Genomic DNA, 25,786 nt, shown 5'->3' with positions numbered 1-25,786 from the left:
GTTCGGACCCTTTTTCAATTTGATGTATGTGCAAATGGCAGAGTCGGCACATTGTTTTTATAGTTATTATTATTATTGGCACTGCTGCTGCTAACTAGCGCCAATAATGCCGTTGTTTGCTTAGTTTATTTATTTGATTGGTTCCTATTTGCTATATATATACATATATATCTATATATATGTGTGTATCTGTCGTAAACAAACCAAATAATGAGCAATTTTTTGTGAGATTATTCTGCGGCAATACAAACCATATTGAGCTGTGCTCTAAGCTGTTAGCCGCTTCCATTTGCCTGGAGCGGCATTTTATTGAATCGAGCTGAAAGCTTCTTAAAATATGCGCACAAGCATAACTTTGCTATTTGCCAAAATTCCGGAAAACAAATAAAAACATAAACAGTTCGCAGCTCTCGATACAATAATCTCAACTTGGCAGTTAATTGAAGAATTGATCTGTGGCATTTTGCGTATATGCCAAGGGCGGAGCAAAGTGCAATTATGCCAGCAGGCAGACAGACAGTTTGAAAAACTAATTTGCAAATGAAAATGGAGTTTTCCCATGCCAGCAGCGCTGTTGCGAGTTTTCTGCACTCAACTTTGTAGTTTTGTTTGTTTGCTGCTACATTTTCTGTGCGTTTGTCTCAATTTTCATATTGTTTGTGCAAATTGCTGGTGTTTATTTTGTAAGAACTAATTTTACAGCATTTTCTTCATGTTTGGTGCTCTGTTTCCTGTTCTCTGTTTTCTATTTTCCGTTTTCCGTTTTGCTATTTGTTTTTCGGTTGTTCCTGGCAATATTCTATTGTGTGTGTGTGTATATTTGCATGCGTATATATGTGTGTGTGTGTGTGTTTGATTGGTACTTGTGTTTTTGGTTGTGTAAACAGTTTTTGCATCTCATGCATAATTTATTCCCTTTGCATTAACTTATTTATTTAAATATATATTGCGTTTACCCATCAAAATGTGCAACAACATAAGGCACAAGTGGTTGCCCCTCCCCCTTTAGGCTGAGCTGTGGGGCGTGCTCTGCCGCCCTTAGTCCCAGCCAAATTTGAATGCATGTTTTGCACACACTAACAACAATAACAACAACAGCAGCCGAGTAGTCTTAGAGATTGGTTATTCACCCAGAGTATCACACACACTCGATGAAATCGCTCTAAATTTTAATAAATCGGCATAATAAAGAGAGAGTGTTTCTGGTTTTAGAAATCATTTCTAAATATTAGAAGAACAAAATTTATAATTTAGAAAGGCTGCCCGTAAATCAACAAATCAAAAAATATGACGACTTTTTGTATATTTTCGAAATACATTCTATAATCAATAAGCAAACGCATTCTTAAAGACGAGAAAATCAAATTCATATTTCTAAGACAAATACTTTCTAAAATTCAGTAACAAGTAAAGAAATTTACTGCCTGTTTTTTGTGTGGTTTTTAGAGAAGCCACAATCATAACTATTAGAAATTAACCATCTGAATAATTTGGCCATTTTATCATTGGCGCCAAAAGGATGCCGATTTACTAAAATTTATTGCGATTTCTTTAATGAGTGCAGACTGCGCAAACACACACACTAACCACACTCCTAATAGCTGGGTTAATGTAACTAATCAGCCACCCCACACCCAACCACCCACTACCCCTTGACACCACTTGTCCAGTTACAAGCTGCACCAACAACAACAACAACAACAGATCCCAAAACACCAACAACAATTGAATGTTGTGCGTTTTTTTATCAAACAAAGAAGCTCAAAAACTTTGGCTTTCTTTTTCTCTCTCTCTCTCGCTCTCTCTCTCTCCCGCTCTCTCTCTCGCTCTCTGTCACTCTTTCTACTGGTCTATCGCTGTGTGTTCGCTCTTAGAGCAACCTTGCCATTGAATGACACCAAAGAAACGGCACTCAGTGCCGAATGCAGCTGCGTCGGTGGAGGCGGCGGCGGCAGCAGCAGCGCTGGCGGCGACGGGGGCGGTGCAGCAACAAATGGGGGCTACGGCGGCGGGGGCGGTGGCAGCAGCAGCGGCAACGGTGGAGGCCATCATCACTACCAACAGCAACAACATCATTATCATAATTATCAGCAAACGCATCATCAGCAACAACATCAACATCAACAACAACAACAACAGCATCAACATCAGCATCAGTCGTCTGGCACAGCCAACCAGCACAATCACAATCAGCACCATCAGCACCACCAGCAACTGCAGCAGCAGCAGCAGCAGCACCTTAACCACCACCAGCAACCACTGACAACGTCCAGCACCAGCAGCGCCTTAGCCACGGCAGCAACCAACTCCAATTCCAATACCAACTCCAATTCAAATTTCAATTCGATGAGCATGTCTGCATCGCTCTCGCTCGCCTCAATGCCGGGTCTGAGCGCCTATTTGGGGCTATCCAATTTGCGCACCACCAGCATCGGCGATGATGACGATCTTTCGACATTACTGGACGTTGACATTGCCATGAATAATGCAGCACCAACTGTTGCTGCTGCTGCTGCTGCCACTGCTGCTGCTGCCGGCTCATCTTCTTGTTCCGCCTCCGCTGCGCATTATTTGCGCCACAGCAGCAATTATCGCTCGGCGGCAGCTGCGGTCTCCTCAACGCACGCACCTGCTGCTGCTGACCATGCTCATGGGCTCTCCTCCACCTCCTCCTCCTCGCTCATCCACAACAGCAACAGCTCCACTTCAACAGCGGCAGCAACTTCAGCAGCAATATCAACAACAACAGCAGCAGCAGCGGCGGCAGCAGCAGCAGCAGCAGCGTCTTCAGCCTCGTTTTATAATCGCCTCCTACTCCTCGATAATTGCAGCGGCGATGCAGTCTGCGGCAAGGGCAGCAATGGCCTGGACAAGCACGAGCCCACTGCCACGGTCAATCCAGCTCCAACTCCTCCATCGGCAGGCGATGGCTACTTGCATTCCAATTGTGGCGCCTCCACCAGCTCCGCGGCAGCCGCAGCAGCGGCAGCAGCAGCATCTTCATCTGCATTGGCGGCTTCTGCTGCGAGTGGCCCAGCTGCGAGCAGCTCAACGCATCTCTACCAGAATCTGCTGCGGAGCAGCGCTGACATCGACGATGTGACGGGCAGCGAGAACAGCAACTGTGATTACCGAAACGAGAGCAACCAGGTGAGTTTTGGAGCTTCAGAATAACTCAATTCAGATCCATATTTAAACCTTTTGCCTCAACCCATGCAGAATGGAATCGAGGATTCGCCGCGTCGGCACAGCTCCATGGATCAGCTAATCGGACTGCTTAACGACATGGGCAAGTCGTCGCGGACGCGCAGCCTCAGCGACGGCGGTGCCCAGGACGACGATGAGGGTGAGTCTATTAGACAGATAATATAAAAAACATATAATATAAAATACATATAATATAATATACTTGTAATATAACTAAATAAATATTGAGAATATACATATAATATAATATACCCTTCGATTCCGTACTCCTTTCATAATCCCTTCTTCGACACGACGATTAGTAACTCAACTTCTTATCTCGATTGCAGTGGAGAAGGAGGCGCAACCGGATCTGTTGAACAATACGCCGCCTGTGCCGCCGAAGCGTTCGCATCGGCGTCGCCACACGCCACCGAGGCCCATCTCGAATGGGCTGCCACCGACGCCCAAGGTGCACATGGGCGCCTGCTTCTCCAAGATCTTCAATGGCTGCCCCTTGCGGGTGCACTGCACCGCCTCGTGGATCCACCCAGAGACTCGGGATCAGCATCTGTTGATCGGCGCCGAGGAGGGCATCTATAACCTAAATATGAATGAATTGCATGATGCGGCAATCGATCAGCTGTTCCCGCGACGCACCACCTGGCTGTATGTCATCAAGGATGTGCTGATGAGCCTGTCGGGCAAATCGTGTCAACTCTATCGCCACGATCTGGTCGCCCTGCACTCCAAGCAGACGGTGCGCTTCTCGCTGCACATGAACAAGATACCGGAGCGGCTGGTGCCGCGCAAGTTCGCGCTGACCACAAAGGTGCCGGACACAAAGGGTTGCACGCAGTGCTGCGTCACCCGGAATCCGTACAACGGCTACAAGTATCTGTGCGGAGCGACGCCGACGGGCATCTTCCTCATGCAGTGGTACGATCCGCTCAACAAATTCATGCTCCTCAAGCAGTGCGAGTGGCCGGCCATCAGCATCCTCGGAGGTGGACATGGTTGTGTCCAAAACGGACAGACGCCCGTCTTTGAGATGATCATCACGCCGGAGCTGGAGTACCCGATTGTGTGCACGGGCGTGCGCAAATCCGTAAACGGCTGCCTCAAGCTCGAGCTCATCAACATGAACAGTGAGTGGTCAATCAACCAATCAATCAATCAGTTTAATTAACCCTTCTGCTTTACAGGTGCCAGCTGGTTCCACTCGGAGGATTTGGAATACGATGGCATGGCCACGATGGTGCCACGACGCGATCTGTTGAAGGTGGTGCGTGTGCATCAGGTGGAGAAGGACGCCATTCTCGTCTGCTACGGCAATGTGATGCAGGTGGTCACGCTCCAGGGCAATCCCAAGCAGCACAAGAAGATGGTCGCCCAACTCAACTTTGACTTCAACGTGGACAGTATTGGTATGCCACGCCCACATCTACCTATCCACATCAATCACTCAATCTGTGTTCAATCAATCATTGCAGTTTGTCTACCGGACAGTGTATTAGCATTCCACAAGCACGGCATGCAGGGCAAGTCTCTGCGCAACGGCGAGATCACGCAGGAGATCAAGGACATGAGTCGCACCTATCGGCTGCTGGGCAGCGATAAGTGAGTAATACATCATATCAATAGCTATTTACATATATGGAAATTTGTTGAAGGAGATTCAACCAAAGATTAGAATAGAAAACATCTTAAAAGTCGAGCACTCTCGACTAGAGCATTCTTATTGACTTCATATATTTGATTAATATGCATCCTTTTTATGCATTATTCTAGGGTCGTCGCTTTGGAGAGTCAACTGCTGCGAACTGGATCGCTGGGCAGCGAGGAGGGACACGATCTGTACATTTTAGCCGGTCACGAGGCCAGTTACTAGGCGCTACCTGTAATATTAAAAAAAATACAACAGATACACACACCCACAGACACAACACATAACACACACAACACACACACAAAATAAATTTTAAATGCTTGCAGTCGGGCGGCGTCGTCAACTACTAACTGTAATTGTAATTGAATTACTCGTAGGCCATAAGCTAAACTAGATTTAAAGAAAAACAAAACAAAAAAAGGAAAAAAAATTAAGCAATTAGCAGTCAGCAAAACAATTTTGAGAGCTACTTAGAGCAAAACAAAAACAAATATGAAAGCAAAAAGAGATTCTTAGTCGGCCCGCGCCCCATTTTTCCATTCTTTGCCAAAACCAAACTAGAGATGTAATAATAATAATAATAATAATAATAACAAAATATATGTATGTATAATATATGACTATGTATATTTAACGAGTTAAGTCGCACAGTCTACCCAATTATTCCGTTGTAATTATATTTTTGTATTACAAAGAAAAAATGCTTTAAATTTTGTATGCCTAACTTTATTGAATTATGCATACGCAATTAATTATAGAGATTTTTGTGTAGAGCGCTCACAAAGAAAACAAAATAATAATACTATTTTCTAGTTTCAAATGGATCGCAAAGCAGAACAGGAGAAAGAGAGTCGAAAGTGGAGGAAAAGAGAGAAAAAGTCAAATGGCGAATGCATTATTTTAATCGTAAATCAACTAGAAACTAAAAAAAAAAAAAACATAAATTTCAATAGTTTTTAGCAATTGTAAATCGCAAGTGTTTTGTAGTCGTTAAATGTAAAGCGGAATATTGCATTCAATTGGATTGGATTTAATTCATTTAATTTAATCCAATAAATGTGAGAGTTGAAAATTGTGTGTGTTGCATGCAACACGACGGTTTGTTGGGAAACAAAATAGATTATTAAGAATTTTCTAAATAATGAACAAAATTCAAGCACACACATTGATATAAAAAAAATGCATGCATTTCAAGCAAGAAACAAAAAATAAAATCAAAAACTGAAAACTGATTGTCATATTTACGATTTTAGCCTAAGAGATCAATTTTCCCGAGCAGCAAGCAGCACAACCCCTATTCTCTTCAGTTGTAAAAAAAAATATATGTTTTAAGTTAATTAGTTGTACGTAAATAGCAAGAAACCGAAAATTATAAATTAATACAAAACATACAAAAACTTGTTGAACTTTAGTTTAGTGCAAAAAAAGAATAAAACGTATTTCAAAGACATTCGCGCCTATTTATTTTGAAAAGTGCGCCCCTTTTTGGCGAAAAGTTGGCAGCCCCTTTAGTAAGACAGCAAACAGCTTGCTGTTACGCATATTTTATTGCTTACTACTGGTCACACTGGCTACAACGACATGAATTTTCACTTGTTGCTCAAATTTTGGTTGCGCTTCAACTTTCAATATTTTTATTCAAATGTAAAACCAAAGCTATTAGCATTTGTGGTTTTTGCTTATACTTTGTTTTGAAAAGCGCGCTCCTTTTTGGCGACAAGTTGGCAGCTCGTTCAGTAAAACAGCTGTTTGCTGTTGGGTATATTTTTTACCTAACACAGCACGGTCACACTGACAACAATAATATAGTTTTTCACGTGTTACTCAAATTTTGTTTTGCTTCAACTGGAAAGAATATAAATTAAACTAATATAATAATGGCATTTGAGGTGCCCGCCTGGGACATGGGCGCTGAAGTCATCAAGTTCAAGTCGGTGCATGGAGCAAAATCTGCTGCCGGCAACATAGCCAAAAAACTAAAGAAGAAAAAATCGAAGGCGAAAAAAGTGAAGCAAGATTCAGGATTAAGGACGGGTTTTCAGATGGGCAGAGGACCGCTGGCACCACCACCAACGGATTACTCTGACGATGAAGCAGACGACGAAATGTGGGCCATGCACAAGACAAGAAGCGGACGCATTGAAAAGCAGAAACCAAACAGGGATAAAAATCAAAAAAAGCTGAAACTAAAACCAGAACTGGTCAAGGCGGCAGTGGAGGCCATGGAGGAGCAGGCGGCGGAGGCAGCACCTCCACAGGCCAAGCTGGCCAACAAGTTGCAGTCTGAGCTGTTTGCTGGCCGCTTTCGCTACATCAACGAGCAGCTTTACACGACGCACAGCAAAAAAGCGGACAAAATTTTCAGCACAGATTCGGGCGCTTTTGAGGCTTATCATGCTGGTTATCGCCAGCAGGTGCAGAAATGGCCTTCAAATCCGCTGGAGCGCATTATCAAGATGATCAAACGTCTGCCAAAGACAGCCATCATTGGTGACTTTGGTTGTGGCGATGGCAAGTTAGCTCAGTCTGTGCCGCACAAGGTTTACTCCATGGATTTGGTTGCAGCTCGAACGGATATCATCTCCTGCAACATTACAAAGACTCCACTGCAACCACTCTCCCTCGATGTGGCCGTCTTTTGTCTGTCGCTGATGGGCACCAATCTCGGCGATTATCTGCTGGAGGCGAATCGGGTGCTCAAACTGCATGGCAATCTATACATTGCCGAGATACAATCCCGTTTCGAGGATGTGAGAGAATTTGTGCGCCTGCTGAAGGATTGCGGTTTTGAGCTGATCAAGAAGGATGTGGCCATCAATTACTTCTATTTCTTTCATTTTCGCAAGATGCGACATGTCGGCAAGGACGTTAAATTGAAACCCTTCTCCCTCAAGCCTTGTCTCTATCGCAAAAGATAAATAAATCGAACTAAGAAATATAAACATTTCTATTTTTGAATGCACACTGTTGAGCGCGCTCTTTCCAGAGTTGAGTGGTGAGTGGAGTTGAGCTTTGGCATCTTCGGAATGCAAACTTTTGACTGCGCTCACTCAACAGTTGAGAGTTGTGGTGAGTTGAGCGTTGCCACCTAGGCGTAAAGCCCTTCTCCGTGAAGTCCAGTTTCTATCGCAAAAGAGAATTGCAATAAATTTAAAACTAGCAAAGAGTATACAAATTGTTATTTTTGAATGCAAGCTGTTAACAGCGCTCACTCAACAGTTGAGTGTTGTGGTGAGTTGAGCGTTGCCACCTAATCGTTACGCGATGCGGCTGTGACGTCACTTTCTCTCTCTCTCTCAAGCGGGCAGTGGTTGTTTTTTGGACTGCCGCCTTAATTATAAATATACACTTCTCTCAGTACCAGTTTGCTCTTCGTGCGTAGCATTTCGAATATTTTAACACGGTACGTTACAAGCTGAACAAACGCTGGCAACTGGCAGCAAATAAGCCAAAAAAAAAGAAAGAAAAACAGCCAAGAGAATTGCCAGAAAAATCAAAGCCAGCAGCTGCTGAAAAACGCGCGCAATTCTCTCGGTGTTTATAAATAAAATAGAAATAGTGATTTTTACTGACTTTGTTCTGTGCAGTTTTCACACGCCCACGCCTAGTTCCTCCCCACACCTCCCCCACCATACTCTCCCCCTTTCATTCATTCTCTATTTCTCTCACACACACACATTCTCTGAATTACTCACTCAACGTACATTTTCAACAGGTATTCAACGACAACAACAACAACAACAACAAATTGTCTTTTTTCGTGTTCAATAGAAAAAAGTGGCCAAGAATTTGTTTCGATGTGTGTGCGAAATCAGCTAGAATCTTTTGTGTGAAAAGTGAAAACAAAAAACGAAACGAAATTCAACAAGAAATCTGAAAGAAAAAAACAACAGCAAAAGCGCCGCAAAGTATTCAACGCTTCCTTTGGATTATTGACTTGAATTGAATTTTAAAGCAGAGCTTTGATTTACTCTCTCGTGTAAGTAACGGATGTTTCAACTTTAATTACAGCTTCAACCTCGAATTTGAAGTCGCGCCATTTATCTGCTCACACACACACAGGCAAAAGCTCGTCATTTTTATTATTTTTTTTGGGCTGTGGTCAGAGTTTTTTGGTTGCCTTCTCCTTTTTCCATCTCCTACTCATTTTATGCTTTTGACATACACACACACACACACAACAGTAAGAACAGTATGACTTCATAGCTCCCGCACTCACACACAACACACACATATGAGCACATAAAAGCTATACGCTCACACATGAACGAACAAATATTCACCACTCTCTAAATTAAGAGAGAGCCAGTGACGGAGACTGGCAGAGCGAGTGAGAGAGCGCTAACGTTTTGACGTTGTCGCTTTTTGGCCAAGCTTCGTCGTCGCTTTGAATGTATCTTTTTTTTAATTTTCTTGTACGTATTTCTTTGATTTTCTCTCTTTCTTTCGCTCTGTGTGCAATGCATTTGCGACTTTACGTGTTAAAGGCGGCCCACATTGTTTTCTGCTGTTTCTTCTTCTTCTGCCACCCCTTTTTTAGTCGAGTTTTGTGTTTTTCTCAGTTGTTTCGCATTTTGTGTTTTCTTTCTTTCTGGCGCGTAGTCAAGGAAACAAAACACATTCAAAACATTCAACACATGCCAAGAGATCGGATACAGATACAGATACAAAATATATGTATATATATACAATTATATGTTTGTACTTTTGTGCAAGTAATTCAAACTTCAATTACAACCCATTGTGACAGTGAAATACGTATACATTTATGTATAGTTATATATATATATGTTTTGTTTGGATACGAGAATTAAGAACAGCGCAATTTGTGGAATTCGCTGTCAAAGATTGCTTTGATTGTGGGGCGACAAACGAAAGCGCTGAAAACGTCACAGGCACAAAAATAGACTTGGACAGCTGCCGGTGCAAATTGATCGTTGAGCAGGTTATTTCCTTATCAACACCATCGACGACAACCAACTCTTTGTGCACTCACACACAAGAAAAAAGTATTTGTATAAAAAATGTATCATGTTCAGAGTAGCAACTCGAAAATTAGCTTTTCTTGTTGCTTATTATTATTTATTTAGAAGATTTATTAGCTTATAGTTGTCTGGCTTAGCAACAGCTAAATTTCAATATAAAAGTAAAGTTTTGCATTTCCACTTTTTAGAAATGCATTTCGCAATACTAGAAAATATTTATAAACATTAATAAAAACACCACTTTTTTGAAATAGTCGATTTCTTTTCTTTCTCTTCCAAATTAACTTCAACTGAGAATTCTAAAAGCAAAAAAAAACACCATAATTCAGCGCAATTTCTTTTTCTGAGTGTGCTTTTTTTGTATTGTCATTATGTATATCAAAAGGAAATCGTAAAGCTTTTGCACCATTGTATGCTAGAGTAACTGTGTGAAAACAGTGTTGCTGTGATAAGGGACAAATTACTCACACACACACGCACACATGGAGAATATTCGAACTTAGTATGATAAGATTCTAGTGCAAGTATATATTGGAGGGCAACAATGAGTTATGAATGACTATCGTGACAATAATCACATAATCAGTAGTTAGTAACCTTCTCAATGCGTCATCAGCGACGACAACAAGGAGAACACGAAGAAGAAGAAGAAGAAGACAAGAGACAACCTTAACGGATTTTCACAAGCGGAACGGAAAAGCTGGTAGAAAGCAGAGACGCGGACGTGGACAGAAAATTTGACCCAAATCGAGCTAAACCAGCGATTGAAGCAAGACTAAAATACAATAAAAGCCTGCTGAGCCAAGAAAATGTGGCTTAAGAGAAGAGAACTTGCTTAGAAGAAACCGGTTATTTCCAAAGCCAAAGCCAAAGCCAAAGAAATTGGCCACACAGCAGACAAACAAATAAAGCAAACGAGCAAAGCAAATGCTGCTAATAACTGTACAACACAAAATTATAATAAACTGTGGAGAGCAAAAAGCTGGCAACAGAAACTTAGAGCTTCGTAAACGAATTAACTACACGCAACACGCAACACAAACGTGAAAAACTCGGTGAAAAACCTGAATTCAACAGAGGCACAAACAGAGACTGGGCCAGTGGCAAGGCGGGAGCGGAGGAGAATAAGGTGTGTCTCTGAGCGAGAGGCAGAGGCATTAGAAGAGAGCGCTGAAGAAAGAGCGAGCCTCTCTCTTAGCCAAAGTTAGGCTTAGGCAAGCTCGTAAACTGGAAATTTGGGCCACTGCAACAGATCGAGGCAAGTTTCTACACTCAGCACAACAAATGAGACTCTGAGTTTTAGGATTATTATTCAGCGAGTTCATTTCTAAAACTGAAGGTTCTCACTTTCTAAAAACCAGGCTTTGCATTTCTTAATTTCATTTCATATTTAATTTGTCTAAATTCTATGTGTGAAGAATTCTTAATATTATTATTATGTAGGCTTCACACAAACATTACACATTTTTGCTGAGTGCACCCAGTTTCCAGTTGACATTTAAAGCCCGCCTGTCTGCTCGTTTGTGAAGATTAGCGAGACGATCCCCAAAAAGCTACTTCAAAATAGATGCTCCCCTCGCACTTGACTATGCTATTTTCGACTCATTCCCCCTGTGGAAAAAATCAACGCAGAACAAGGCAGCATTTTCCATCGGAGAGAAAACAGCTTTTGCTTTTCGTTTTGGCTCCACAAAAGCTAAAACGCTTTTCGCATTTATTTTGTCTATTTATATTTTGTTGTCGCATCGATTTTTGTTGTTGTTGTCGAAGGGGGATGGGAGGAAGGCAGTTCTATGATTTATGTGACTAAACAGGCAGCTGTGTATTTTGGTTTGTTTACTGCTTGAGTGAGGCCATCTATTTGTGGGTGGGTTGGGTCTGAGTCTGATTGAGTTCGACAATCTGGCTGCGTGCGTGCCACAGAGTTCGTTGGCCACCTAAACTGGAGGCGTTGCAAGTTTGAATTGCATTGCTTCAGCTTGTAGATTGTGGTCATGTTTCATGATGTCGCTGCACTCGGATCAAAACTGACGGCCGGCAATTAGTCAAGCACCATTGAGCAGAGCCCCCGACGAGAAGACCCAAAGAATTGAGCGGAGCACATCACACACATATATACACAAATACACTCAGCAAAATTTCGAAATTCGCCAAGGTTAACTCACGTTATTATTCAGAAAGTGTGTCTCTAAAACTCAACTTAATTTGAAACTTAAATATAAAAGCCGGACAAGTAAACTTCATACAAATAATTTCTAAATTGAATAGAATCTGACTCGGCTTCAGTTTGATCCTTTTTCTGAGTGTACCTACACACTACTTAATACATACATAAGTTCGTTGTAAGTTGTCAAGTGCTGGTCAACTGGAAAACTGGGAGACTGGGAAACAACTGCCACAACTATTTAGCTGGCGATTGTTGCAACTGGAGCGGATCTGGCTTATCGTTGCAAATGTCGTTTTCCGCACTTCACTTCACAAGTCGACGCATTTTCCTCAACAGTTTCCTATTCAACACACAAAACCCAAACCAAAACAAAACATTATCGATTGACCCATTTATTTACATACACTTTGTGTCTGTCTGTCTGTCTGTCTGTCTGTCGCTGAGTGAACAGAGCAAAAAGCATTGCTTCACCAGCCAAAAATACCACAATGGAATAAAGACACAAGAGACTGGCGGGCGACTCTTTTGTATACTTAATAAATTTCTATATATCATCCTCAGTAATTTCCGCCCCTTGGTTATTAACGGATGTGAACAGCTCTGAACGGCGCCCAACTCTCATTTTGAATAAATTTTATAGGCAACGCTTCGATGATTCTCAAACAGGTCGACAGCTGAAAAACAGCTTTGTGCATTTCACTTCATATTGAAGCCTATAGCGCGCCTCTATTAACTCTTGTTGTTAACTGGGCTATAACAGCAACAGCAATAGCAATAGCAACAGTAACAGCGGCAGTTGCAAATATTCACACTCACACGCCTCTTCCGCACTGACGTCACAGCAGAAGCTGACCTAATGCTATGACGGAATACGGTTGGATGTATATGCCACAAGGGGAGGGTGGTGGCAAAAGGGTTGCGGGGAGTGCGAGTGCGAAGTACAACCCCTAACCCAGCCCATTGGTTGGGGTTTTAGTTCAGGTTCATATTCATCGAGCTAAATTGAATTTGATTTAAGTTGTATTAAATTAAACTTAATTACGTGCCCAGACCCAACTCAATTGGATGAGTGAGCGAATCTTTTGCACACAAAAACTTCACTTATATATATATATATAATATATATAGTCGTTTATATAATCATACATTTTGTTATTCGTCTCTGAATAAGACCGGTCACGTCTTCGTTTGTCTCTCTCTCTCTCTGTCTCCCTGTCTGTATATAGCAGAAGTCTAAGTATGTATATATATTCCTGCTCAGGCGTCACAGAGTGAGGCAAGCATTGCCATGATTAGAAGCGCACCCCACAGTCTATACAAGATCATGTATATATGTATACATATAGTGTGTATATATTGTGAGTGTGCTTTTAGCTACTTGATGAATTTCACCTCGACCTCCTTCAATTGAGGCGTTCTCGCTTCTCTTCTTTGTATTTTTTGGGTGTTGTCGGCATCTTGCAAAATATTGCAGCAATAGCGAACAAAACAATTTCAATTTCAATTTCATTTGTGCAAAATCCACTTGAGGCAAATCAGTCTCTGACTGATGATGATGTTGTTGCCGATGTTGATGATGTCATCGTTAATGCGATTCGAAAATAAATCATAGCGCCATTCTAGAGCGGCACATTAACTACGGCTATCATTCAAATACAATTGCCAAGAAAAAAGTGCACGATTCGCTTGGATTTGCGTGAGACATTCACAGATAAACTCTGTGATTCATCACAACAATCCGCCAATCCGTCAATCCGTGAAGTGTGTGCCCCCAGACACGAAACACTTCAGTGTTAATCGCGTGGAATGCAAATCATGAGTTAGAATTATAATTGCAACACACTTTTAATTACAGTTCTCAGCATTATTTGCTGCTGCCGATGCTGGTGATGGTGATGATGATGTCAACCAGCGGCGTGGAATAGATTGTCCAAAAAAATAATAGTGCCAAAAACTGTTGCTTCTCGCACTAAATGGATAGAAATAAACACACACGACAGAAAATTAACAGAAAAACATATAAAAATTAGATGACTGCCTGCGAAGACTACTCTACGTTTGTTGGAATATGTGGATTTTAGAAGGCACGATGACGCCACCAGCCACAGAATTGTGACGCGCTCCATTCTCTCTGTGTGTGTGTGTGTCTGTTGTGTGTCTGTTATGTATGTGTGTATGTTTGTTAGAGGTTTTCGGCTTTGCAGTATTGCAGCTGTATTTGTTATTTGTTATAAACTGACTGACCGCGTGCCTCGTTGAAAACTGGTTCAGCCTGTCCAGCGATCGTTGGCAAAGATTCTGCCTCACATGTAACCACTGATCACACATCTACACTTGAAGAAACGAGCACGCTGAAGTTTCGAAAATTGCCCTAGCTATTAGTACGTTTGCAATAATTCCAAAAATGTCGTGATTTTTCTATATTTAGAAATATTTTCTAATGAAATATAAATTATGATTCTTAGAAGAAATTCTTTCTCATATGCAGAAAACAGGCAACTAGCAATGTAAACTATGATTCATAGAAGAAGAAATTTCTTCTGATATGCAGAAAATACTAATGAAATTTGCTATGCGCAAACAAATCTTATGTTTTTTCAAATTAGATTATATGAATTTATGACAAACTATGTGAAATGTTTGGATATGTGAAATCTTTATATACTGATGCTTAATAATAATACTTAATTAACGAAATGCTAATATGAGATTTCTTCTGTGTGTACAGATGGAAAACCACAAACACCCAGCAAATTTTACATATTTTTTCTAATTTTTTTGAGTGTATAATCGAGACTTGCATTCGCTGGCAATCGAAAAGAAAAAGCTGATGCAGTTCAACAAATTTAAAATCAATTAAACAACAAATTGATCACTAAGCAACTAGGCAACTGCTTTCTCTCTCTCTCTCTCTCTCTCTCTCTCTCTCTCTTGTTCGCTCTCTCTTTCTCACTCTATCTCTCATCTATGATTCAATAGAAGCCACTTATTGCCCCTGGAATTGGCCGAGTGCCTGGTTGGGTGTGGTTTGTGGTGGCCCCAAACACGCATAAACCACATGTGATTGCCACACGATAAATTATATTTAAAATATTTCATATTTGTTGTGGTATTCTGATAATATATAAATACATATATATATATACATATATATATATATATATGGATACAAATAATGTACTTGAGAGGAAATACTGCATGCCTACTTATATAATATAATCCGGCACAGTCATAATCAGAAGAGTTGTGACGAATGTGTTTCAGTATGCCAATTATGTCATTGATTCAAGGGCAGTTGACTTTTTGGTATAATATAGTCACATATATAAATAATCTTGTGACAGGATGCGTACAAAATACAATTCAGATTTCTGCAAATTATCGCGAAGAATGTAACAAGGGGGTGGCAGGGGGTAGGAGAGAGGGGAGTGAAATCTAATTAAAACCGGACAAAGTTTTGACTCAAATGTTGACTCAGAAACACAACACTTTTTTATAGCTAGTTTTATGATTTGCCCGGGCTTATGTTGTGGTTCTGGCTTTCGCTAATAAAACTTTAATTGTAATTTTGAATTGAAATTTGAATTCGCCGTATTTTTGATTGTATCACTTTTTTTTATTATTATCGCAGTTTGCCACAGCACACACAAAAGAAGTCGCCGCGGCAACTATTGAGCTCGATTCAAGTGAGTACGAGTGCGAGTGCGTATGTGAATACGATTACGAGTACCCCCAAATGAATAATGTCATCATGGCATGACATCATGGACATAGCTGCCTCAGGGGTGGCTTTCGCAAGGGTCTCCCTCTTTCTCTTATTCTTTATAATGCCTGCAATTTGTGTACACTCCAAGTAATTTCATAGCTCTGTCCCAGTTTGCAAATCGTGACTGGCGCCAGGCCAGAACATTAAGTCTGTTGCACGACTAATGGACGGAAGGGAGACCACAAGCCGCATTCATTCGCTAGTGTTGCAGTGGCACACATCCGGCACAGTGCGCAGACTGCGCTTCCTTCGACCACACTTAGAAAAAAAAATCGCCCTTAATTCGTCATACATTTGCCATCAGAGCAAACTCATCTTCTTATTTAGAAAGTGTGTTTTTCTTCTAGTCAGAATGTTATCTAAAAATTTCGATACGTATTTCTACTTTTGAGAAATCCGTTTCTTAATGATAGAAACTATGTTTAAAAAATAGAATAACTCCATTTTCCCAGGATTGACTTAGAAATAATTTCTTCAGTTCTCAGGTAGAAATGCAGGCCTATTTTTTGTCTAAGTGTTTTTCAATCTTTGATTGTTCTTCATTTGCAGCGACAATTTCTTCAACTTTAACTGCATTCAGCAAACTGTCGGCGTAGCTGAGCTGAACTGAGTCCAGAACGATGCCGGCGGAAACGAAACCATCCGCGCCAGCGGAGCCGGAAACAACACCAACCAAGAGCAAATCGAAGAGCAGCTCATCGGCATTCTCGAAGGCCGCGCTAGCACGCGTCTCCCTGCTCGATGGCTCCGTGCTGGACGTGACCATTGATGTGAGTAATCTCCCTTCATAATCTTATCTTATTCGCTAATTAACCTAACTAATTTGAACTCTCGCTCTTTGCAGCGCAAGGCCAAAGGTCGCGATCTGGTTAATTCGATTTGTGCAGGCCTGAACATCATTGAGAAGGATTACTTCGGCTTGACCTATGAGACGCCCACCGATCCTCGAGTCTGGCTGGATTTAGAAAAGCCCGTGTCGAAGTTCTTTCGCACCGATCCCTGGCCGCTGGCGTTCGCCGTGAAATTCTATCCGCCGGAGCCGTCACAGCTGCAGGAAGATATCACGCGCTATCATCTCTGTTTGCAGGTGCGCAATGATATCCTCGAGGGTCGTCTGCCCTGCACCTTTGTGACGCACGCACTGCTCGGCTCGTACCTGGTCCAGTCGGAGATGGGTGACTATGATCCCAAGGAGATGCCGACACGTGCCTATCTCAAGGACTTTAAAATCGCCCCAAATCAGACAACAGAGCTGGAGGACAAGGTTATGGATCTGCACAAGACGCACAAGTGAGTGTTGAAGCAAGCGGAAGAACTCTGATTCCAATAAATAACACCAGCTGATAACAGTCTACCTTCTTCCCTAGTCTCTAAATATGGAGTAGTGAAGATATAGGCTTTTGCTCTCTGTGTTTGCCTCCTAAAAATGTGATTCCAGTCTTTATATATTTCCATTTCTTATCTAATTTTCTGCAGGGGTCAATCGCCCGCTGAGGCCGAGCTGCATTATTTGGAGAATGCCAAGAAGTTGGCCATGTACGGCGTGGATCTGCATCCCGCCAAGGACTCCGAAGGCGTCGACATTATGCTGGGCGTGTGTGCATCCGGTTTGTTGGTTTATCGCGACAAGTAAGCGCAACATATTCAACCCATCAAATTCGAATAATAATAAATAATAATAAAAAACCCTTGCAGATTGCGCATTAACCGTTTCGCTTGGCCCAAGATCTTGAAGATCTCGTACAAGCGTCATCATTTTTACATTAAGATACGACCGGGCGAATTCGAGCAATACGAATCCACCATCGGTTTCAAGCTTGCCAATCATCGTGCCGCCAAGAAGCTGTGGAAATCCTGCGTGGAGCATCACACCTTCTTCCGCCTGATGACCCCAGAACCGAACACCCGATCTACGCTGTTGCCACGCTTCGGCTCCAAGTATCGTTTCTCTGGGCGCACACATTATGAGAGCAAGGCGACACCCGTCGACCGGACGGCACCCAAGTTCGATCGAGCTCTGTCCGGGGCACGTCTCTCATCGCGCAGCATGGATGGTTTGTCTTCAACTTGATCACAATCGTTGAGTGCTTCAACTAATTGGAGAATCTTTTATCATTTAGCTTTGGCGATGGCCGAGAAGGAGAAGATTGCACGCAAGAGCAACACCTTGGATCATCGTGGCGACCGTAGCAATGATATGGATGCACACAGTCGCAGTCCCATCAAGAAGGACAAAAAGGACAAGGTAACACTAGCACTAGGGAGTTGAGCCTGTAAATTGAGCCTGATCCGCTAGCCTTAGAGAGCCAGCCTTAAGATTGAACATGTTTAACAATATTCATGTGGGAGTTAATCAGATAATAATTTTGTTTACCTTTTTTTTCTCGGTTCGTTACTAACTCTCACAACTCTCTCACACAAACCAAACCAAACCAAACCCAACCAACACACATGCACACAAATTAATGAACACGATGTGCTCGCCTAACCTGCTGCTCGTTTGCGTGAATCGTACCCTAATCCCAACATAAACACCAACTAACCTAATCTAACTAAACTAATTAACAAAAAACAAAGTTAATACGCGATTCGAGCACCGGCACAGCCTCAGCCTCCTCGCAGAGTTCACTCGAGGGCGACTATGAGACGACTATTCCCGATTTTTCGTCTCTTGCTCAGGTTACTGTTCTCAACTTTACTTTTTCTAAAATATCCTACTCGTACCAAGAATTCCAAGATTCCCAACAAAAAAAAAAAACAAATACATTTATATTTATCTTTGGCTTGAACTCTGCTTTTTGAACGTTGTGAACCTATGTACTATATACAAATACGAATTGTGAATTACCAAATCCGATCAGCGATAAGCGTACTTCTTAAACTGCCTTCTATTTTATTTACATTCTATTTTAATTAAAGCTTTTCTTGTTTTGATCTCAATAATGGTTAAATATTTGAGAGCAGTTAAACTATCTCTCTTCTCTACTATACGAAATCCGTTCCGCGTATAACTACTTCGTTGGAAGTCCTTCTTTACCTACCTTACACATATATATATAGATAAAACCGCATTTTATTTACGTATTATTTTAATTAATGCCAATTTTATTTTGATTACATAAATGACTTTTCCTTAACCTCTGGTAGCCTTTGATCGCGGACTTTGACATAATGGTAAATGATTTAAGAGTAATTGTTATGCTACTCTGCCCACTCATATATATCTCTCTTTCTACTCTACAATTGTTGTAACCGATTCGTCTGAAACACATTTGCATACTACAAACTATACTATACCGATATCTAAATTATTTTATGTTTAGTTTGAGTTGAGTTTTAAATGTTTCATTCTCATTTGCGCGCTTTCATTAAAACAATCGCTTTTTACTTTGTAAATATGAAGTACCTTATAATAATACAAATAATACAAATAATACAAATAATATACACAAGAAACTAAAAACAAACATTGTGTTGTAAATAAAATGCATATCACTAAACACTGCATTCATAAAGATAATCCATTTTTGATTTTGGCGCTTAAGTAACACATTTTGTCCTCAAATCTCATTTGTTTTTGTTGCATGTATTCGTAAGCTTTGTTTTTCGACCAAAATCTGTTGGCATCTTTTGCTGAAAATCTGGCATTAATTGTGTTTATTTCTGCTACCCACAGGACGAGGAGAAGGAGGCAAAGTTGCGCGAAAAGAAGCTGAAGGAGAAGGAGGAAAAGGAGCGCAGGGAGCAAGAGAAGCGAGAACAAAAGGAAAGAGAAAAGGCCGAAAAGGCAGCCAAGGCAGCCGCTGCTGCTGCTGCTGCAGGAGTCAATGGTAAATATAAAATGGAATATATCCAATCTGGGAATGAGAATCAATATAATTGTTATATATTCAACAGGCAATGATGATTTGAATGACTCCAACAAATCAGACAAGTCGGGCAGACGTGTAAGTATTCTAGATTATACAAATGCTATCCTCTCAGTTGTGTAAGATATGCTAAATATATGCTAAGTATTGAGCATTAAGTTAAGACCTCATCGCGCTCGTGTACATATAAAACCAAGTTATCAACCCACTCCCACCCAAAGAGAACCCACCCCACACTTAAGTTCAGCTCCTAAGTAATATGATAGTTTGTATTTTAGTAGTAAATCCTAATCGTTCCAGTTATCAGTTGAATATTTATATTTTTTAATTTTTTATATATCCCACCATCCACAACTTGTTTCTTTTTATGTTTCCACAATTTTGATTTGCGTTTTTGGCCGGGCAAAACAGGGCGTTGGTATATTCTCGTCGGGTCGCAAGAGCAAGAGCGGTTCACCCTCCAAGGATGGCAAGGATAAGGATGGCAAGGATAAGGATAAGGAAATGGCTCGTCTTGGTCTCGTCGTCACATCGGGTCTGGGTGAGCGCGATCCAAACGAGGATGCCGCCAAGAAGCGCGGCTCAACCACACCCGGCGTCACTCGTCCCTACGAGTATGCCGTGTCTGCGGATGGCGGCAACGCCGGCAGTCCCACCCGTAAATCCTATACGCCCGGTGGCTTCCGCTACGACCAGGAGCCACAGAGTGGCAAGCAACTTGGCCCGGATGGTCAGGAACAATTGTCGCCGGCATCGCAACAAAAGAAAATCGGGTTGGCCTTCAACTATGCGCCTGGCAATGAGCATGCGCTGAAGGAGACGGCCGAGAAGATTAAATCGGGTCAGCTATCGCCACGCACCCAGGATAAACTGAACCGCGGCCAGTTGTCGCCCAAGTCACGGGCACGTCTCCTGCAGGATGGCAATCTTTCGCCGACCACACGAGCCAAGTTGCAGGGCAGCGCTGTCGATGCGGCTGCAGTGCCTCTGCGCGATAACCAGAAGCGTTCGTACTCCCCGACAAAGGGTCAGCAGGGACAGCAGGGCTATGCTTCGGGCGCACCCGGCAGCTACAAGCCCATCATTGATCCCACGGCCGAATTTCTCGAATCGCAGCGTTACAACAAGGAGCCCGGCTATGTGGGCGTCGCAGATGGTGCTAGAAGAGCCGATTCACCCACAAAGTTGGCAGCGGGCGCAGCCCGTCCAGGTTCAGCTGGAGCACCTACTGCAGCTGGCGCTGGAGCTGGAGCTGGAGCAGCTGCAGCAGCGGCAGCAGCAGCTGCAGCCGCAGCAGCCAAGCCCAAGAAAAAGCGCGTCAAGATTATGGTCATCACATCGAAATTCGATCCGGCAACGAAGCGTATTGATGCCGAGAACGGCAGCATTGAGCACTCCACGGGCATTCTGGACCCCGCTACAGGTCGCATCGATACCAAGTACGGCGTAATTGATCCCAAGAATGGCACCTTGGAGGCACTCAACACGAAGACAGGCAAAAAGGAAGTGTATCAGGGCGATGTAGATCCCAAGACGGGCAATCTGCATTTGGTGACGGGCGTCTCTGATCCCACAACAGGACGTGTCGATGAAACTTTGGGCCAGATTATGTGCATAACACCGCAGGATAATCCCGTTGTTGAGCTGACTGTCATAACGAGTCGCATTGATCCGGCGACCGGCAAAATTGATACGGTTAACGGCGAAGTGGAGCGCTCGCTGGGCGTTTTGAATCTGGACACGGGCCTGTTAGACACTAAATATGGTGAGATAAATACACGCACTGGCGAACTCAAAGCCATCGATCCCAAAACTGGCAAAATTGTGGTCACCAAGAATGTCAAGGTTGATCCGGGCACGGGACAAATCACCATTTTGGGCGTCATTGATGCGAAAACGAATAAACTTGATCCCAATCAGGGACGCATCATTGAGGTCGGTCAGCAGATCGATCCGATTGTGGAGGTCACCTCCTTGGCGGGCAAATTCGATGCCAAGAAGAACGTGATCGATCCGAAGACGGCGCTCGTTGAGACGTCGGGCGGCCAATTTGATCCGAAGTCGGGTAAGATTGACACCAAATACGGTCAGATTGATTTGGTGAAGCACACCATAACCTACACCGATCCCAAGTCCGGCAAAACGGTAACCCGTGACATTAAAATCGAGCCATCAACGGGCCAGATTGTGCTGAAGAACCAAGTCAATCCAAAGAACAATAAACCGGATAAGGATTATGCGAGAATCATCTCGTTGCGCATTGTGCAACAGCGCGTGGATCCGGCGACAAAGGCGCCCATTTCACAGGTCAGCGCCGCCAAGGACAAGGACATCATTGTCGATCCCAAGTCGAACCAGATCTGGGTGCCAACGGGCAACAGTGATCCGAGCACCAAGGAACTCCAGTACATTTCCAGCAGTGTCGATCCCAAGACCGGCTATGTCATCACAATTTACGGCTATTTGGATCCGAAGAGCAACGAGATCAAGAAACAGACCAAGCTCGACCCCAACACCATCAAAATCGAACCGTTGTCCGGCAAAATCTATACAGCCACCGGTGAAGTGGACAAGGCGACGGGTGAACCGCTTTATGCTGCGACTCAGGTGGATCCCGAATCGGGCGAGGTGTATACCAAGTTGGCTCGCGTTGATCCCAAAACGGGCAAAATTGTCATTGTGCGGATCTTGCTCATCTCGAAAACGGATGAACGTGGTCGTCCCGAGGAGGTTGATCCCGAGACATGCGAAATAGATCCGGTGTCCGGGCGTGTTCTTAAGTTCTTCAACAAAACGGTTTATGTTTATAATATGGTTGATCCGCTAACTGGTGAAATTGTTCAGGTCGATCCCAATGATCCACGTTTCGCTGGCGCACGCACCACAGTCACCCACACGATGACCCTAACTGGTGAGATTGATCCGGTGACGGGACGCATTAAGAGCGAATATGGCGATATCGATCCCAATACGGGTGACATTGATCCGGCCACTGCTGTCACAGATCCAGTCACCGGCAAGCTAATACTCAACTATGCCCAAATCGATCCCTCGCACTTTGGCAAACAGGCCCAGGTGCAGACGACAACAGAAACGGTTCCCATTACCCGTCAGCAATTCTTTGACGGGGTCAAGCACATTGGCAAGGGCGCGTTGAGACGCGACTCCGAGGGCAGCTCGGGCGACGACGATGATATGACTAAAGAGTATGGCACGGACACTGTTCACGATATTGTGCTCAGTCCAACGAATCAGGCTAGCAAACTGGGCGGCAAACCAGGGAGCACACCGACTGTGGTCAAGACGACAACGAAACAGGTGCTGACCAAGAACGACGGCGGCGTCACACACAACGTCGAGGAGGAGGTGCGCAATCTCGGCACCGGCGAAGTCACCTACTCGACACAGGAGCACAAGGTTAGGAACTGTTCTTAGCCATTGACTATTCTCTACACTCAGCAAAAAAATAAACCATAGAATCGACCTATGTTTTAGTAAATCGCCTAGGGCAACTCAACTTGTTATTCAAATAGTAAATTTCTAAAATTGTCTCATTTCTAAGGTGATTTGTAGAAGAAGAGTAGCTCTTTTTACTAATATATTATTATTAATATATTAGAATTTGAGACACATATGCAATCATATTAGATAGTTGATAAATTCAAGAATTTCTAAATGTTGTAAGATGTCTTCCTTATGACTAGCAAATATTTCCAAAAACTAGAAAACCGTTTACTGTTTTTAGGGTGATTTACTAAAATGTAGAGCGTTTTTCCGAGTGTATTCACAGCAATTCAAGGCGGGAGTTCTTTCCTTCCCACCTCTTACAAAGCTTCAACTTTGCCTCGCGCTTAATTTGATTTATATTTTCTTTTTTTTTTATTTGATTTCGTGTGCCTTTGCTAATTGTTGCTCTTTGCTGTTACTTGTTGTGTTGTTGTAAACGTTGATTGTTGATTGTTGCCATTTTGACTACGCACTAACCAAATCACCACTGAAACCACCAACTGAACACGTAGGCTGATGCAACACCCACCGATCTGAGTGGCGCCTATGTCACGGCCACCGCAGTCACCACACGCACCGCCACCACGCACGAGGATCTCGGCAAAAAGGCGAAGACGGAACAGCTCGAGGAGAAAACAGTGGCCACCACACGCACCCTGGATCCCAGCAATCAGCAGCAGCGCGTCGTCACCCAGGAGGTGAAGACGACGGCGACGGTAACCAGTGGCGATCAGGTAAGCATCCGGATATTGCCAAGCATGGCTGCACTCTTATTATTTGCATGTACTGATTTATTGTTTCCCTTTTATGATTATCTTTTATCAACTATGTTGCATTTGCCGTTGTTATCTCTCTTATGTTTGTTGTTGTTGAATGTTGAATGTTGCTTAGTATCAGAGACGCGACAGCGTTTCATCGACCAGCTCCGGCGACTCTGGCACACCCATCGATGGGCCATACGATGGCTCAAGCGTGGCACGTGGCACTGACAAACAGGTTTGTGGCATGACACTTAGACAACTAACCTCTCGTTAATAGTAGCTAGTAGTATGTAAATGAATCTATGTAAATATCTCTAATATTTTGTGTTCAATCTGTCGCTTAGAAATCTCCGCTAACTGCATCCACATCTGGGCCACATGTGGAGAGTACTCGTGTGGTGCTCGGCGAGGATACGCCCGGCTTTTCAGGACATGGCGAGATCATCTCCACCCAAACCGTGAGCAGTAAAACCCGCACCGTAGAAACGATTACCGTAAGTACAGATCGTACTCGATTACACAGATTACACATCACTACACATCTGAATAGAGTGGATCTAAATTAAAACTAAAACATTTTTAAAAAACATAAATTAAGTTATAGTACAGTTTTGTTACGAGTTCAGATAAAAAAGCAAAGAGATACATGAGTAAGTAGTTGGAGGTAGGCTTTCAATCAGATATTCCAAATTTGAATTCTTCCTGTGTTCGTATGCGCCCCACGCTGTACATATTATATACATCAGTCTCTTGTTCAAATGGGTTATATGGTGTAGAAAATCGTTGAAAATCGTGTGATTTTATTATAATATGATAATAATCTATTGCTTTTGCTTTTGCCAACAGTATAAAACCGAACGCGATGGCATTGTTGAGACCCGTGTGGAGCAGAAGATAACTATTCAATCCGATGGCGATCCAATCGATCATGACAAGGCTCTGGCTGAGGCAATACAAGTGAGTGCAAATTGCTGACAAATATAAATACTATATATATCTATAATGATTTCGATCTATTTGCTTGTTTGCAGGAAGCGACAGCCATGAATCCGGACATGACAGTCGAGAAGATTGAAATACAACAGCAGACGCAGTAGATTTTATAATTATTTTTAAACAATTACGAAGTAAAAAACACAGCACAGCTTCTACAATCCACATACGATCCACACACGCACCACCAACACACACACACACAATCAAAATACACCGCACATCGAGTACACCTTTTATACCACATACTCACATAAGTTTATATACAAACAGACAGACAGATAGATAGATCTGAAGCCAGACACATGACTATATATATATACGATATATTTATATATATGTACGAAAGAATTCAAAATCTATATGCTATATTGAGCTATCCATAACGTTTTTCTGGAGCAATTACATCCATATGTTTATAATTTTTTTATATATTACAAATACAAACTGTTGTTTATATAACTACCTTTTATTATTATGTATGTCTAACAAAATGCATTACACGGCATTAATAAATCAAATATTGAATGTGCAAACGCAAAAGTTAAACAGAAAACAAAATTCTATATAAATCTATATATATATATATGCTATATGTATACATTATATTGTAAACCACAATTGCATTCAAATAAAAACAAATCCTAAATGTACACACTACTCAGATTGTCGATTATTTTTATTTTCTAATGGGTATTTGGGCAGAGAATATGGATGGATGATCATAATTGGAAATTTGGAACATATTCAGAGGTGCAAAGCCTGAAGCCAAATCCTTGGCGAAGACAGTTTTTTCTTATATATAGAGAGTTGAGAACTTTCAAGTATTCAATGCGATTTTCTAGAAATCAAGGTAATTTTTTTTGCTGAGTGTGGCTGCAAC

General features: G+C 42.4%; 3 protein-coding genes across 10 annotated transcripts in view; all 3 read left to right on the top strand.

Moving 5' to 3' along the window:
• The window catches only part of LOC6568662 (mitogen-activated protein kinase kinase kinase kinase 5), a 48,348-nt gene extending 43,046 nt beyond the window's left edge, over window positions 1-5,302 (top strand). For 2 of the 3 annotated variants that reach the window (XM_032740879.1, XM_043214848.1), the window contains 6 exons: window positions 2,832-3,150; window positions 3,220-3,346; window positions 3,537-4,334; window positions 4,392-4,613; window positions 4,680-4,806; window positions 4,978-5,302. In XM_032740879.1, the coding sequence (XP_032596770.1) occupies window positions 2,832-3,150; window positions 3,220-3,346; window positions 3,537-4,334; window positions 4,392-4,613; window positions 4,680-4,806; window positions 4,978-5,077 (1,693 nt within the window). In that variant the 3' untranslated portion in view covers window positions 5,078-5,302. Of the gene's footprint in view, window positions 1-1,874; window positions 2,693-2,749; window positions 3,151-3,219; window positions 3,347-3,536; window positions 4,335-4,391; window positions 4,614-4,679; window positions 4,807-4,977 lie in introns of all 3 variants that reach the window. The other variant, XM_043214849.1, reaches the window with a different exon arrangement.
• A 1,329-nt stretch (window positions 5,303-6,631) lies between these two features.
• LOC6568663 (ribosomal RNA-processing protein 8) lies at window positions 6,632-7,797 on the top strand. Its single transcript, XM_001995283.2, has one exon. It carries the CDS (start codon window positions 6,733-6,735, stop codon window positions 7,771-7,773), a length of 1,041 nt encoding a protein of 346 aa, XP_001995319.1. The 5' UTR covers window positions 6,632-6,732; the 3' UTR covers window positions 7,774-7,797.
• Window positions 7,798-8,219: 422 nt separating this feature from the next.
• On the top strand, window positions 8,220-25,360 carry LOC6568664 (protein 4.1 homolog). Of its 6 annotated transcripts, XM_032741128.2 has the most exons (16): window positions 8,585-8,834; window positions 15,639-15,693; window positions 16,323-16,543; window positions 16,618-17,063; window positions 17,250-17,402; window positions 17,469-17,827; window positions 17,894-18,018; window positions 18,921-18,947; window positions 19,450-19,603; window positions 19,671-19,720; window positions 20,054-23,059; window positions 23,662-23,883; window positions 24,041-24,145; window positions 24,255-24,404; window positions 24,757-24,867; window positions 24,942-25,360. In XM_032741128.2, exons 3-16 carry the CDS (start codon window positions 16,394-16,396, stop codon window positions 25,005-25,007), a joined length of 5,124 nt encoding a protein of 1,707 aa, XP_032597019.1. In that variant the 5' UTR covers window positions 8,585-8,834; window positions 15,639-15,693; window positions 16,323-16,393; the 3' UTR covers window positions 25,008-25,360. The 6 variants fall into 6 exon arrangements, with proteins under 6 accessions (XP_032597020.1, XP_032597021.1, XP_032597022.1 ...); XM_032741129.1 differs by lacking the exon at window positions 15,639-15,693 and having other exon boundaries at window positions 8,220-8,834; XM_032741130.1 differs by lacking the exon at window positions 18,921-18,947 and having other exon boundaries at window positions 8,576-8,834.
• The last annotated feature ends 426 nt before the right edge of the window (window positions 25,361-25,786 follow it).

Source organism: Drosophila grimshawi, unplaced genomic scaffold, assembly GCF_018153295.1.
Source record: "Drosophila grimshawi isolate 15287-2541.00 unplaced genomic scaffold, ASM1815329v1 contig_1367, whole genome shotgun sequence".
NCBI lineage: Eukaryota > Metazoa > Arthropoda > Insecta > Diptera > Drosophilidae > Drosophila > Drosophila grimshawi.
This window is presented reverse-complemented; position numbering and strand designations above follow the sequence as displayed.

Bases quoted from the DNA above. Each gene is read 5' to 3' on its own strand.
- LOC6568663 (XM_001995283.2), top strand. From the start codon at position 6,733: ATGGCATTTGAGGTGCCCGCCTGGGACATGGGCGCTGAAGTCATCAAG.
- LOC6568664 (XM_032741129.1), top strand. From the start codon at position 16,394: ATGCCGGCGGAAACGAAACCATCCGCGCCAGCGGAGCCGGAAACAACA. The intron at 17,064-17,249 runs GTGAGTGTTGAA...AATTTTCTGCAG, and splicing joins GATCTGCACAAGACGCACAA to GGGTCAATCGCCCGCTGAGG. The intron at 24,146-24,254 runs GTTTGTGGCATG...TCTGTCGCTTAG, and splicing joins CACGTGGCACTGACAAACAG to AAATCTCCGCTAACTGCATC.